This window comes from Neovison vison, chromosome 10, assembly GCF_020171115.1.
Source record: "Neovison vison isolate M4711 chromosome 10, ASM_NN_V1, whole genome shotgun sequence".
In the NCBI taxonomy this organism is placed as follows: Eukaryota; Metazoa; Chordata; class Mammalia; order Carnivora; family Mustelidae; genus Neogale; species Neogale vison.
Window position 1 is genome coordinate 56,426,768 of NC_058100.1, and position 15,478 is coordinate 56,442,245.

Genomic DNA, 15,478 nt, shown 5'->3' on the forward strand with positions numbered 1-15,478 from the left:
GAAAAGAAGCCAAAAAAATAATTATTGAGCATCATCTCAAGTTAGTAGGAAAAAAAGAGCAAATTAAATACAAACATAAGGGAAATAATGAAAATAAGAGCACACAAGTATTTTCTTTTTTTCATTATTTCCTTCCTTTTAGGTTTATACAAATACATTCCTTTTATCTATATATACCTACAGATACATACTTACGCATACACATAGACTATATATATTTTCTTTGGCTGCTTCTATAAGAAGATTAATAAAACGTTAGCAAGATTGACTAAAAAATAAATAAATAAAATTAAGAAGCCAAAATCTAGCGGTTTCATGTGTGAAAAAAAAAATTTCTAGAAGTGGAAACATTACAAAGAAAATAAGAGAACATTACAGGAAACTTAGTGCCAATAAATTCAGTTTTGGGGAAAAATGCACAAATTAATTGAAAAATCCAACTTACCAAAACTGACCTAAGAAGAAATAGAAAAGCTAAATTCTTCTACATTCCTTTTAAAATTTTAACTCATAATTTAAATTTTTTCTCAAAGAAAAAACAGGATCAGATAGCTTCACTGATGAATATTTCCAAAATTAACACCAACCTTACACAACATATTCCATAGATCTAGGGGGGGAAGAAACTTATTTTAAAAGTCAAATCTAGTCTTCATCATATAAAATCTGATAAAACAGTAAAATAAAATCTAAAAAATAAGAGCCAACCTCTCATGAACAAAGATGAGAAAACACTTGAAATATTCAAAAACATAACCTAAAACTATTGACAAAGAATTACACATCACCTCCAAATTGTTATTTTTTTTTCCAGGTATGTAAGCTTAGTTTAACATTTAGAAGTTTGTCAAAGTAAGTCAAGTCTTTGGCAGAACAGAAGACAACATAATGTGATCAAAATAGATGTAGAAAAGGCATTTGGTAAAATTCAACTTCCTTCTCTCAGAAAACTATAAAATGTTAGGAGAAATTAAGGAAGACTTAAGGAAGAAGTTGAAGGAATATATTAGAAGACTCAATATTTTAAAGAATATTTTAATATTTTAAGTTGACCTAAAGATTTAATGAAATCCCAATCAAAATTACATCAGGGTTTCTTTTCCAATGTGGAAATGGAAGCTGATTCCAAAGCTTATACAAAAATTCAAAGGACCAAGAACAGCTAATGCAATCTGGGATAAAAGGCATGTGTTGTGATGAGCACTGGGTATTATATGCAAATAATGAATCGTGGAGCACTACATCAAAAACTAATGAATGGTGTACTGTATGATGATTAACATAACATACTAGTAAAAAAAGGAACAAAGTTTTAGGACTTGTATTATCCAATTTTAAGATTCACCAAAATTTTACCATAATTAAGAGTATAGTACTGAAGCAAGAACATACAGACCAATAAAACAAAACATTGAATCAATAAATGGACGAAATACATATTGCTAGTTGACTTACGCAAAGGTACACAGTGCAACATAGAAGGAAAGAGAAAATTTTAGTTTGAATAAGAGTGGTTCTAGATGTACTGAAGATCAAAAGAGGAAAAATTCTTGATCTCTACCTCACACCTTATATAAAAATTCCAGATGGTTTGTAGACCTACATACAAAAGATAAAATAATAACAGGTCTAAAAGATAATACAGTGAAGCATATCTTTGTGCCAGGCAAAGATTTCTTAATACTGTATGTGAAAAGCACTTAACCATAAAAGGAAAAAAAGATCAACTGGAATTTTGTAAAATTTAGAAATTCGTCTAAAGATACTACCAAAAAATAAGAAAAAGTAAACCATAGTATTGGAACAAACTAAATAACATATAACCAAAGAAGGATTACATTCAGAAACTTGTAAAGAAATCACATAAATGGGGGCACCTGGGTGGCTCAGTGGGTTAAAGTCTCTGTCTTCAGCTCAGGTCATGATCCCAGGGTCCTGGGATTGAGCCTTACATAGGGTTCTCTGCTCCGCAGGGAGCCTGCTTCTCTCTCTCTCTGCCTGCCTCTCTGCCTACTTGTGATCTCTGTCTGTCAAATAAATAACTAATTTTAAAAAAATCACATAAATTAAGAATAAGGAATTATGTCTGTCACATAAATGACATTCAATCCAACACAAAATTGGGCAAAAGATTTGTATATGCCCTCCAGGAAAAAAAGAAAAGAAAAAGGATAAACAAATGGCCAGTATAATTTAAAAGACTCCCAAACTCATTAGTTGACATGAAGGCAACAGACACAATGAAGGAGACACTTTTATATGCCCAACAGAATGGCTAGAATTAAGACTTGAAATACCAAGTATTGGTGAAAATGTGAAACAGGTGGAAGACTCATGAGCTTCTGGTGGGAGTTTAAATTAGTACAACCACTATGGAAGCTTACTGGAATTACCTAGTAAAGCTTGTAATCTGCTTACCAATGATCTAGCAGTTCCAAATATACCCAACTGTTTATATACATTCACCAAAAGGAATGCACAGAAATGTTTATAGCAGAACTATGCATAATACCATAGAGAAAACCTGGAAATAACCCAAATGTCCATCAGTATGGATAAATAAATTGTGGCATATTCTTCACACACTGGAATGCTACACAGCCATGGAAATGAACTCTACTGCCACACACAGTAGCATTCTCACAAACAGAATGTTGAATAAGAATGAATGACACACAAAATTAAGTTTCACATAACGTTCAAAAAAAAAAAAAAACCCACAATCTCTGTGACAGAACTAAGAAGAGTAGATGCCTCTGTGCTACCATAACTGAGAAGGGCAAGGAGAGTGCTTTATGGGGTGATCATTGCTCCATTTCTTGATGTGTATGATGGGCAGAGAGGATGTTCACTCTAAAAATGTACTGATCTATGCATTTCTGATGTTTGCACTTTTCTGTGTGTGTGTTACACTTTGGTAAGTCAATTTATTAAAAAAAAAAAAAGAAGTCCAAAATTCGAAAAGAGGTGAACATAAATCAAAATATTAAAAACATTCAGAAAAACAGAGGAAATTTCCAGACAGGCCATTCCAGCCTATCATTTTACACACACACACACACTCTCTATCCGTGGCCTTCACAAAGAACCATTGGGTCACTTACTTTGAGCCAAACCTCATCCTCTCTCTCCAGACTACCTTCTGTCTGCTCACTTCTTTTATCCTGAGGTCTATTTCCATTGGTGACACAGGGAAACCAGCCAGTAAGGGGAGGGTGCTCTGGTGACTCTGGGTGATACGATGTGCAAATCTGAAATGCAATTTCAACCAAAAGTTAAATGTGCAGGATCGAGATAAGTGAAGACAATGAAATTCTGTAGCTCAAAACCAAGGTCTTCCTCTCTTTCTGAGTACTCACTGGTTACTGGCAGAGAACTTTTCTCAGTATGGAAGAATGTTCTCTGCCAGTCAGGATATAACTTACCTAGATAGAAAAACACATATGGTAACTCTCAGCCCACCCTCAACCCAGAGATCTTGCCCAAAGAACAGTCCTGGCACATTTCAGGGCAACTACTCTGAGAATTAGCCACAGAACGCTGTCCAGGATGCTATATCTTTCCCAGGCAAGATCCACCATTCCGGGAGTGAGGCTCCTGAGTCAGGGAGCCACTCAGCATTCGGTTGGGTTTAGAAGCCAGGGAACAAACCCCAGAAAATTTCTCCCACTCGACATTAGGAAGACAGAGAAGCTAGACTACAAGCCACTTGAGAGAGCTGTTTCTAAGTCAGAATCTTCCAACCTCCCACCCCAGTTTCCTGTCCTCGGGCACCAAGAACTCTTGAGAAAGATGCCCGATTTCACTGAAGAAGCATGGTAGACACAGCTACATGCCCTCCCCCCACCATATTCATTCCCCCTTACTTTCTTATTAACAAACTCCGATTTTGTTCAAGGTGGCAGTGAACCCCGTTATACATGCTCATCTCCTCAGACTCCTTTACAACCGATGGAGATGAAGTGACCTGGATATGACCAATAAGATGTTGCTGGGAGTTTGTAGTGTTAAACTTCTGGAAAAGCTGCCATGATTTTCCCAATAAAAAGGGAAAGACTCGGCTAGCATACACCTATTTCCCTGTGAACTTCCCCCATCTTCCTGCCTGGAATGCGGACTTCATGCCTGGAGGAGTCATCTTACGAGGAGGAGGAAGGAAGCTGCAAGCCAAGGATGGAAAGAGTTAGAATCTAGAAGATGCCTAGGTCCTTGAGGCGTTTCTTGAACCGGACCACCAGCCCTGGCTGGTTTCTCAGTTTCTTGGGGGTGTGTGCTTAAGTATAAAATTCAGTGATTTCATCCTGGCCTAAAATACCTAGAGAACTTAATCTCACTTCTGTTGAAAGGAAGGTATATTGCTTATTGTTATGATAAATGGAAGAGTTTAGTTGGCAGTGGATACATCTGGAATAGTACCCAAAAGCCAAAGCCCTTAATATTTTTTTCAGTATTCAACTATAATTCATAGAAGTCAGTCCTTAAAGTCCTCAGAGGATCTTCTATTTATTTAGGTGGAGATTTCATGGGAAGTTGTATGCCTACAGATTTGTTTTTGTACTAATTGTAAAATTTCTTTAAATTGAATTATACTTGGATCTTTAATATATTTTAAATTCCATTTGATCCTTGTAATAAACCATTCAGTCAGATGGTTTTTATTACTATGATCCATTTTACATATGAAAACACTGGGGCCCAGAGAGGTTAAGTGACCTGTCAAATCTCACTTAGTAATAATAATAGTAGGAGTAGTAGCAATACCACTGAATTCAGTATTGTAATCCAAGCAATCTGGCTTTTCACTACTTCTTTTTCTTGATTTAAAATAAATCCTCCCATACACAAAGCTCAAGTGTAATTTCTGATATTTATACATCTGAGGTTAATTCTGAGATACTCTGTATCCCTTGGAGTGAGCTAACTGCACAGCCAAAGGCTCCTGGATGAAACCTAGTGCAGGGAAGTGGGGTGAGGGGAGTGAGGGAGGAAGATAAGACTTCACTGCCAGCCTAGAAGTGTTTCATTGAACATTACTTTATTCTGAGTTCAGGAGGGACTAAATTTGATGTCAAAGGCAGGAGAGAAATGTAAGCCCCCATAAAGCATCTCAGAGAGAGAGTCACTTGACAATTCTGCTCAACCTTAATCAATTCTTCCGGCTTGATTTACCATGGAATGAGGTTCTCCTGTTACCAAGGAAGCAGGACACTTCTTATCTTCATGAGAGGAGTAAGCTTGGGTGGCCCACTGATCCAGGTATCCTTTGGGAGTATAGAGGCCACAGTCTATGATGCTGGTTTCCTTCTCAAAAGGTTCACATATCCCATCTCCCTCATATATGTAACATAGGCTTGGCTCCCCTGCCAAGAAATATAGTATAACATTTGAAAAAGTATTGTGAATAGGTCATGTAAAAATCATTACATTTTTTTTCTCTAGTCCAGGAAAGAGAATCCTGTTACTGCTGGCTAGTCTAACGCCCACCCCAAACATGCAGACAAGACACACACACACACACACACCCCTAAAGAAGGAGGATTCTTTTTCATGGGAAGGACAGAGAATCCATCTCTGTAATAAAATGTATAGAAAGGGGTGGAATTTGTGAATAAAGAATAGGGAGAGGGGCGCCTGGGTGGCTCAGTGGGTTAAAGCCTCTGCCTTTGGCTCGGGTCATGATCCCAGGGTCCTGGGATCGAGCCTAGCATCAGGCTCTCTGCTCAGCGGGGAGCCTGCTTCCTTTCCTCTCTCTCTGCCTGCCTCTGTGCCTACTTGTAATCTCTGTCAAATAAATAAATAAAATCTCAAAAGGAAAAAAAAAGAATAGGGAGAAAAAAGTAAGCTGGATGTAGAAAGAAATGTTAAGGCCCCACTGGGCAAGATCCTGAGGGAAGAAGCTAAAAGAGCAGTAAGTAGAAGAAGAGAAGTTACAGAAATGGTATGATGTGTCATGCACCTGGACCCCCTTCATGGTTTTTGAAATATCAAAGTAGTTGAGGGATTTATTTTCGATTACTCTTTGTAGCTGAATTCTTTCTTTGACTAACTGTGCCACTGCTTGGACACAAACCCTGGGTTTTTGAGGCTTACGTACATCTTCTCCCCTTTTGACTTGCAACAACTGTGTGGGGTGGGCATTTTTTGTTTGTGTCACACGTGGGAAACATGTTGCCAAAGGTCCCTCGATACATAAGCAACAGAGCTGGGATTTGAGCCAGGCCCACAGGAGGCGGGTTCAGCGGGGTCTCCATCAAGCTGAGACAACCGTCTTCAAAAGCAAACACATGAGAAGTGAGGCTGTGCGCAAACCTGTGGGATGACTGGGACGTGAGTTTGTGTCTCCTGGATGAGGCCCATCCTCACCCGGGATAACTCCGCCTGAGTGAACAGGATCAGCTACAGGGACGTGACTAGCTTTCTTCAAGTGCAGAAATCTACGGCGCAGTCCAAAAGCCACCTACTAAGTTCTCCTGCCTTTTCTACCAAAACTGTAGAACAATGAACATTAGTAACATGATTCTAATCTCCTCTTTCAACTTAAGACAATAGGACATGAAAATAATATCAAGATTTGAAAATCAATCAACATACATTAAGTACCATCATTACTAAAATTTACTGTTACTATACCATTCTTGCTGTTTTTCACTCTTCACAATACCACAGGGATGTGGAAGTGATTTTTCAGTGACTTATCAACACGTACCTACTAATTATTTTCCTTCATAAGTACTTCCAGTCTAAGACCCCTCTCTGTGGTAAATCTATCTCTATTTGCCAGGAATAAACCAATGTCCCTCGGACTTGGTTCTAAGCCTACTTTGGGTTTTAAACTCCTGCTTCTCATCAAACCCCTGACCTTCCCAAATCACTCCCCCAAAGCCATATACATGTATTTGGAATGACTTCCTCTCTCTTGAATATACACATATATGTATACTTACATGTATATGTGTTCATGTACATAAATATGTGTATTTTATGCATCTTTGCATGTATTTTATGTATATATGTACATATATATTTTTATAATATATTTTATAATGTGTATGTATATGTTTTGTTTCTCTACAACACAGTGAATGTTTCTTCTTGTTTCTATTTTTTTTTTTTTTACCATGGACTTAAAATTTTTTCTTTTTAAAGATTTTATTTATTTATTTGACAGAGAGAAATCACAAGTAGACGGAGAGGCAGGCAGAGAGAGAGAGTGAAGCAGGCTCCCTGGATGCGGGACTCGATCCCAGGACCCTGAGATCATGACCTGAGCCGAAGGCAGCGGCTTAACCCACTGAGCCACCCAGGCGCCCTGGACTTAAAATTTTTGCCTGTTTTTTCAAGTCCATCTAAAAATAACAGAGTGCTTCTGGGGCACCTGGGTGGCTCAGTGGGTTAAGCCTCTGCCTTCAGCCCAGGTCATGATCTCAGGGTCCTGGGATCAAGCCCCATATTGGGCTCTCTGCTCGGTGGGGAAACTGCTTCCCCCTCCTTCTGTCTGCCTCTCTGCCTACTTGCGATCTCTCTCTCTCTCGGTCCAATAAATAAATAAAATCTTTAAAAAAATAAATAAAAATCACAGCACTTTTAAAACATCTCACAATAGTTCCTTCAGATCTAATTTTTTTTTAAAAAGATTTTATTTATTTATTGGACAGAGAGAGAGATCACAAGTAGGCAGAGTGGCAGGCAGAGAGAGAGAGGGGGAAGCAGGCTCCCTGCTGAGCAGAGAGCTGGATGTAGGGCTCGATCCCAGGACCCTGAGACTGTGACCTGAGCTGAAGGCAGAGGCCTAACATTCTGAGCCACCCAGGTGCCCCAGACCTAATTTTTTAAAAATATTTATTTATTTATTTTAGAGAGCATGCATGAGTCAGAGGAGGGGTAAGGGGAAAGGCAGAGAGAGAGAGAGAGAGAGAGAGAAGCAGACTCCCCACTGAGCACAGAGCCTGACATGGGGCTTGATCTCACAGTCCTGATATCATGACCTGAGACAAAATCAAGAGTTGGACGCTGAACCAACTGAGCCACCCAGGTGCCCCTGTAACTTAATCTTTTGAGAAATATATGCTTAGCATACTGCGAGCTTATTATATAAGGAAACAGAAGTCTAACTGTGGACTAGATCATTTTAGCCTTGCCCCATAAAATTAAAATAATTTAGTCATAGTTTTACTGGATTTGGAGGCTAAGAAATTTAATATGATATTTCTGATCCAAATTTAATGAAATCAAATATGTTAGAAACAAAGCAAGATGGGCTCTTAAGTTAAATGAGGCTTGAGCTGTACTGGAGAGGACACAGCATTTGGAGATACATTGTGTGCGTGCGTGTGTGTGTGTGTGTGTGTATTCAACATGAGCCTATTATGTTGCAAAAAAAAAAAAAAACACCATGCAAACAGACATGGTATTAACAAATACTTGTGTACAGAAGAGGGGAGGTAATCGGTTCATTGTATTCTGCATAGCCAGACCACATCTGGACTATTGAATTCCTTTCTGGGCATTGACCACACGAAACATGCCAAGTCAGAGTGAATAGGAAAAGGGTCTGGAAACCTAATCACATGAGGGGATGTTTGGATTGGAAAGGAAAATAACAGGGAAGCATTTCAATTATCTGAATAGTAGTCAAATAAAACAGGGAAAAAATTGTCCTCTGCAGTTTCATAGCAAGGAAAAAGCACTTGAGGAAATGTTGGGAACCTGAGGTCCAGTGCTAGCCTTGCAGACCCTTGCTGTGTGCCTGTGGATAGTCGCACGGTGCTCTGAGCCTCAGTTTCCAAACCAGGAAAGGGGAGAAGAATCTCCTAACAGATAAAGCCATTCTTAAGCAGAATGGTGCCTGCCAAGGTGTGTCCTTCGCTGCTGAAGTAGGTAAGCAGGATCGAGAGGCCTCTCTCTCAAGGATTGGCAGAAAGGATTTCCATATGGAAGGAAGCTGGATTCCCTATCGCTTCAGACTGTACATGCAAAGGGATCAGGTTATCTACAGACTCATGGTGCACAGCAGGTAGCTGAATATGTTTTATTAGATGGATAGAAGGAAGACTACTAAGATTCTATAATTTTACGTTTCTGCTCTAGATGGCAGGGACATTTGAGTGTTCTATACATAATTATAATCATATCCTACTTTACCTGAGATTTAGAGGCATGAAAATAATTTTTCAATGCAGTGCTCTTTAAAATAACTTTGGTGAATGGTTATGTTCCACAGAAGCACTGCATATATTGGGATGGGAATTTAAAAAAATAACCTATATGTTAGAAGCCCACTGATAATGTCTTTAACCAGAATTGGGAGAAGTGTTCTGGACAGCCTTCCCGTGTGGCCAGAACCTAGAGTCAAAGCCACCTAGTAATAATTTATTACTAGTGATTTTCTAGGATTAAGCAGTGTTAGGACCCTCTGTCATCTGTCATAATCTTATCTATTAGACACAGCCACCAAGAGATACTTTGCACTCCCTTCGGCTTAGAATGTCTCCTGTGCTGATGCAGAGCCTCTATGAATGTACTGCTTGGCTGATGCTTTGATGTTAGACATGAAGACCCAAGAGCAATTGGTAACATTAATCAAGGAGGTCGTGTAACCCAGTGGTTACACATGTAGATTCTTACTTATTCTACACATGTAGAGCCTTACTTCCTTTGTTCAAATCCCATATAAGAGAAAGCAAGTTATTGGAACTCTCTGTGCCTCAGTTTAGTCTCTTCATAGTTAATGTAGGGACTAAATGAAATTCTATATGTGAAACAGCTGATGCCTAGCACACAACAGAAACATCAAACGCCACCGTTATTAGCGTCCTGCTGTATGTTATGAGATATCAAAAGCTCAGGGAGGGAAGACACAGAGATGCCTGCAGAAATAGGACATAAGCCTAGGGGGCGCTCCTCAGCCCACCTGCACAGTGGAAGCCTTCCTCCAGCTGGCAGGTCCTCGAGCAGCCATCTCCGCTCAGAAGGTCCCCATCATCACACTCTTCTCCCAGGCTCCTAGAAGGTAAAAATATACATTCTCATACACATACATGTATAAAATAATTTTTCTTGTTCAGTTACCCTTATTTTAAGTTCTTAAAATTCCCAATTATTTATTTAAGGAGTATAAGTTGGAGAAAAGCAGGAGTTAAAAATGTTTTTATGGAAAAAGTGGCTCAGAAACATCTAGGAGATCCACGAGGGTCCTGCCAGTGTTTCCGGTGGATGGCATTACGATAGAAAACGCTTACCAGCCGCATGATGAGTGAAGTCTTAGAAACAGTTGGTTTGGTGAGGAGGAAACCTGCTGGTCTATATATGGTTCTGTTTTCTATTCATTTTTACCTGATAATTTTTTTTAAGATTTTATTTATTTATTTGACAAAAAGAAACACAGCAAGAGAGGGAGGGGAAGTGCGAGAGGGAGAAGAAACAGGCTTCCTGCCGAGCAGGGAGCCTGATTGGGGGCTCGATTCCTGGACGCTGGGATCATGGCCTGAGCCGAAGGCAGACACTTAACCAACTGAGGCACCCAGGCGCCGCTTTACCTGATATTTCTTTATGTTTTCATTGTTTTCTTCTATCTATGTGCAGTTGTTAAACTTAGGATTTTGTAGAACTGAAAGCTCCTGTTCTGTATACCAAGAGACTCAGCAGCCTGAGCGCTGCCAGGTCAGCCAGGGCAAAGCTGAAGCTCCTTCTTGGTCCTCACTCTCTACTACCACCTGGTGGCAGCTATCATGTATTGCAGGGGAGACATGAATACTGGGAGAAGAAAAATGTCATTGTTTTGTTTTGAACCTCGAACACTGACACAGCTGATGACTAATTTGGATTAGGGTGGGAGAGTTAGTTTAGACTGAGGGCTGCAAGAATCATACCATGAGAACAAAACGGATAACACAGATGCGGCCACTGTAAAATGGATTGAGAGCTGGAGTGCCTGGGTGGCTCAGTTGCTTATGCATCTGCTTCTTGATTTTTGGCTCAGGACCTGCTCTCTGGGTCCTGGGGTCCAGCCCTGGGTCCTGGATTGGGCTTTGTGCTCAGCGGGAAGTCTTCTGGAGATTCTCTCCCTCTCCCTTTCCCTCTGACTCTCCCCTCCACTCTCTCTCTTACTCACCCACTCTCTCAAATAAATAAATCTTAAAAAAAAAAAAAAAAAGGATTGAGCGGGTACCATTTTTTTCTTTTTGACTTTGCACCATGTCCACAACAGACACATATTTTAACTCAAGTAGATAAAGGGTGCTGGTATGCTAATGTGTTTTCAGACCCAGGACATGACTAACCGTTGTTTAAAGGACACCTTCTCAGGAGGACGGAGGAGAGACTGAGTAATTAGATATGAGGATGCTTTAAACTGAACTAAAAACATGGTATAAATGCAATTATATAATTATATTTTAAAGATTTTTATTTGTTTATTTGACAGATCACAAGTAGGCAGAGAGGCAGGCAGAGAGAGAGAGGAGGAGGCAGGCTCCCTGCTGAGCAGAGATCCCGATGAGGGGCTCAATCCCAGGACCCTGGGATCATGACCTGAGTCGAAGGCAGAGGCTTTAACCACTGAGCCACGCAGGCGCCCCTATAATGATATTTTAAATGGTTAGGACATAAATAGAGAAAAGATAACAGAGCTATGAAAAACATGATTGAAGAAATTAAGAAAACTTCAAATTCCTTTTTATTTTGAAGACAATCTCGACAGTTAATACAAGTATATTGTATATCCTCTCACGCTCTGCTGTCCAGCAGAAACAGGAGAGCCATATGTAACACCTTTGATTTTCTAGTAGTCACATTAGAAAAAACAAAAAGTAGAATTAGTTTTGATACCACATTTCATCTAACCCAATATATCCAAAATATTGCCATTTCAGTATGTAATAAGTATAAAAATCCTTAATGAAGCATATTGCATTCTTTCTTATGCATCCTATGTCTTCAAAATCTGCTGCGTATTTTTCATATCTGAGTTCAAACACTTGACCTGCATTTGGATTCACCTACCCAAGTTGTTCCAAGTATACTTAAAAGTTTTCTGATAACTGAATGAACTTTTTAAATTACTTAAAATGAAATAAAACTCCATTTCTTAGCTGCATTTGTCACATGGCAAAGGCTCAGCAGCACACGTGGCTGAGGTGTCCCTCCTTGGACAGATTGAGATGTTCACTTCCAAACAAATGCAGCTCATTAGCTCAGGGCCTGCCCTCTCCTTGTTTTGGCAGTCTGATTGCAGGGTTCTCCAATGTGACAAAAACATCTATTAACATTAGAGTCTCAGGATGACTTCTGGGGGATCTGTGATTCCCTTAGATTGAATCTATACACTTCTCAGATTTTAAAACAGTGGGTTAAGCAACTTGTGTCTCTCCTTATTGTGTGTATAGTGGAGGGCCTCCAGCGGCGACAAAGCTATAATTCAGAGACACCTTCTCACTGGAAGGCAGAACAAAACGTGACTCTTTACAGAGAGGGAGGACAGACAGAAGTGTAAAGGAGCGTTTGGATGAGGGATCTTGTGAGGCCCAGGAGCAAAGCAGCTGCTGCTTCAGGTGAAGCTGTTTGGAGGCACAGGAAACAATGTGTAAGAGCAAGTTAGGAAGATGGCTTTTTGCCCTGCGTGCCCCAGACCCCCAGGCAGATGTGGCGTCCAGGGGCCTCAAGGTGGCCTCCATCAGAGAACTGCTGGATGAGAGGCTACAACGTAGAGCAGAGTGTTTTGCTTGAGGAGGGCTCTGGCTGGGGAGTAGCCGTAACCAAGCTCCTCAAACAGCTTAAGAGGGCAGGTGGCAGGCTTGGAGGCAGTCAGAGCAGGACAGCATTCTGTGCATATGTGAGGCATCCCCCACTGAGACGGAGGAAGGGAGATGGAAAGCTGAGACTCAATGAGGCAGAAGGTGGCAGCCAGCTAGCAAGGTCTGGGTGTTAGCAAGGTTTGGCTTACACCAAATGTTAAAGATCTTAAAGATCAAGATAAGAAGCAGTGTTTATTGATTGCTAAATGATGGGAAGGGATCCCGAGAAAGGCTACAGAAGTTTTCCTACGAGGGCCTCAGGATACCATGTCTTTTCACCTAGTCTGGGAAATTAAAAATAGACCATCTCATTAAGATGCAGAATTAAAGATAAATCACAAGTCACAGGTCATCCAGCCTCCTACACCCCCAGCTCTATATAACTAACATATTGGGTTTGATGAGCATTCAGTACAGGTGACTATAGGGCAACTGGCGGGACATGGGAATCTTCAGTGCTAGATTTGGGGAAGTCCTAGATACACCAGAGTGAATTAGACACCTAGGCTGATATCACAAATGGCAAACAGAAAGAGGAACATGGTATGTTCAGAAGCCAAACTAGTGATTTCATCTTTACCTTGGTGGTTTTACAGAGTGGATGTAAATTACATTATAGTCAAGTCTTCCAGGGGCCAAATGAGTCAGTGAAGCTCAAAAGGCTATTCCAAACTTTCCTCAGGTTACACAGCTCCTTAGCATAAGATGGGTGAACCAGAGGGTCCCCTCACATTGTCTGTTACTATCATCTGACAAGTCACCTTCTCCCCTATAAACTCCTTCTCTCAATCACTGTCCAGCAGCTGTCCTCTGAAACCTTAAGTGCTGCCCCCTCCCCCGAATCAGCCCCAATATCGCAGTCCTCTGTGGGTGAGTTCTAAGTAAAAGTGAGCTTCTCCCTAACTAACACATGGGGGACCTCTCAAGATCACTACCAGGTCCTAGATCTTGTTTAATGCTAGAATCACACAGTGCCCCCAATTTCCAGAACAAGTCAAACTAACACTCAAGAGGAACCCTTCCAGTCCGTGCCACGCAGGGCATTCTTGCTCACACATTCTCAGGCACACGATACTCACCCCGCCACCTTCCCATCTCCACAGTAAGGAGCTCCATGGATATGGCTCAGCGGAGGTGAAGCTTCTCCCAGTTCTGTCCCAGCTTCAGCTCGAACTTGGTATTGATACCTCTGCCCTGGTGTGACCTCCCTGTGGAAACCAATGAGCCGTAACCACTACATCCAGAAAGTGCGATGTTGCCCCGGGTCCTTCGCAGGTGGTTTACGGGGATTTAGAAGATATTTTATGGGGAACATCAAGGTTAAACAAATGTCGCATTATGTGAAACAGAGATCAGGGCACAGAGTCCTACCCAGCGGCAGAATGTGTGGAAGCATATTGGCTTCTGTGTTCCCAGTACGGTCTAGTGATTGCGCAAGGAATACCGGCTGAGCTACCACCGAATTAAATAACGGTCCTGCCGAGTCTAGGAGGATGGCATTTCAAGTATACCTTGATTGGGTTAAAAAAAAAAATCAACAAGTAACTATTGGGAAACTAGTCTTCTGTACCCTTGAAGTCATCAAAGAAACTGAAGTGGAAAGCTACAGTGTTTGGACTCAACAAGGCCCTTCCCGGGTCTGTGGATCACAGTTTTCTCATCTCTCAAGAGAATTCTTATCTTAAAGAGACGGTGTCCTTAGAGGTAAAGAAGACCTCTCCCAGAAGGAGGTGAGAACACCTTCCACCATCATTTCGAGGATGCCAGAAATCCTATAGCTAGAAATATGTTAAATTACTCCCCACCTCTAAACCTGCCAAAATGCATAGATGCCAGGAATGGAGTTTTACTGGTTGACATCAGAGATGGAAGGAGTTTATCAAACTCTCTCTAGATCCCAAGTACACTGATCAGGTGGAGAGCATGAGAGAGTGAACATTTAAGTGAGGTCAGGGGCTCAAGAGAGCTCAAGAATTTCCAGAAGCAAATTCTCCCCTTTTCCTCTTGTCTAGTACCTGCCCTAATTGGAAAACAACTGCCAAAGTCAAGCAAGATGGGCGTGACTTAGGGGGACAGGATCTCGAAAGGTTGTTGGGACTGCCCCAAAGGCTGCTGTCACTCTCCTGCCAAGACCCTTTCTTCTTCAACAGATGCTTCAACTCAGCCACAAAGCCTCTACTCTCTCTCTTGATGGTGCAAACAGCAAACGGGAAATATCACGGGGTTTCAAAAACATCTTTAAAAACCTCCGCATGGGCTTTTAGTTACTTTAATAGGAAAGACACCTAAATATTAAAGACTTCTACATTTCCACATAAGCTTTCTTTAGCTGGGAGTGCCAGATATTTCAAAACCAATTTCATATCCTCATCCATTTCAATGGCTTCCCTTTTTAGGGCAGTTTCTCACACAGCCATACATGAAAGTCTCACCCTGCAGCTGGGAAAGGACTGGCTGGTAGTGTCGACATGTGTTTACCCCTCCTGTGGAGAAAACCCAGCAGCAGGTAGCCCTACCTTCAATGATCTGAATTTATAAGAGGCAGTTTGTCACTAAGGAAAGGGAACGAAAATGAGACTTGGAAAATTGGATTTTAATCTTGAGTCTGCCATGACTAGCTCTGTTCAGTCAAATTAAGGTTAATTCTCAGTTTTCTCATCCATAAAATGGGATATTATTGACTTTAA

General features: G+C 40.9%; 1 protein-coding gene across 1 annotated transcript in view; it reads right to left on the bottom strand.

The window, feature by feature from the left end:
* Positions 1–15,478, bottom strand: part of PAPPA2 (pappalysin 2) — a 292,512-nt gene that overhangs the window by 132,698 nt on the left and 144,336 nt on the right. The window contains exons 8-11 of the mRNA XM_044267353.1: positions 13,871–13,999; positions 9,911–10,002; positions 5,170–5,360; positions 3,105–3,251 (exon numbers count right to left, since the gene is read on the bottom strand). Of these exons, the coding sequence (XP_044123288.1) occupies positions 3,105–3,251; positions 5,170–5,360; positions 9,911–10,002; positions 13,871–13,999 (559 nt within the window). The remainder of the gene's footprint in view (positions 1–3,104; positions 3,252–5,169; positions 5,361–9,910; positions 10,003–13,870; positions 14,000–15,478) is intronic.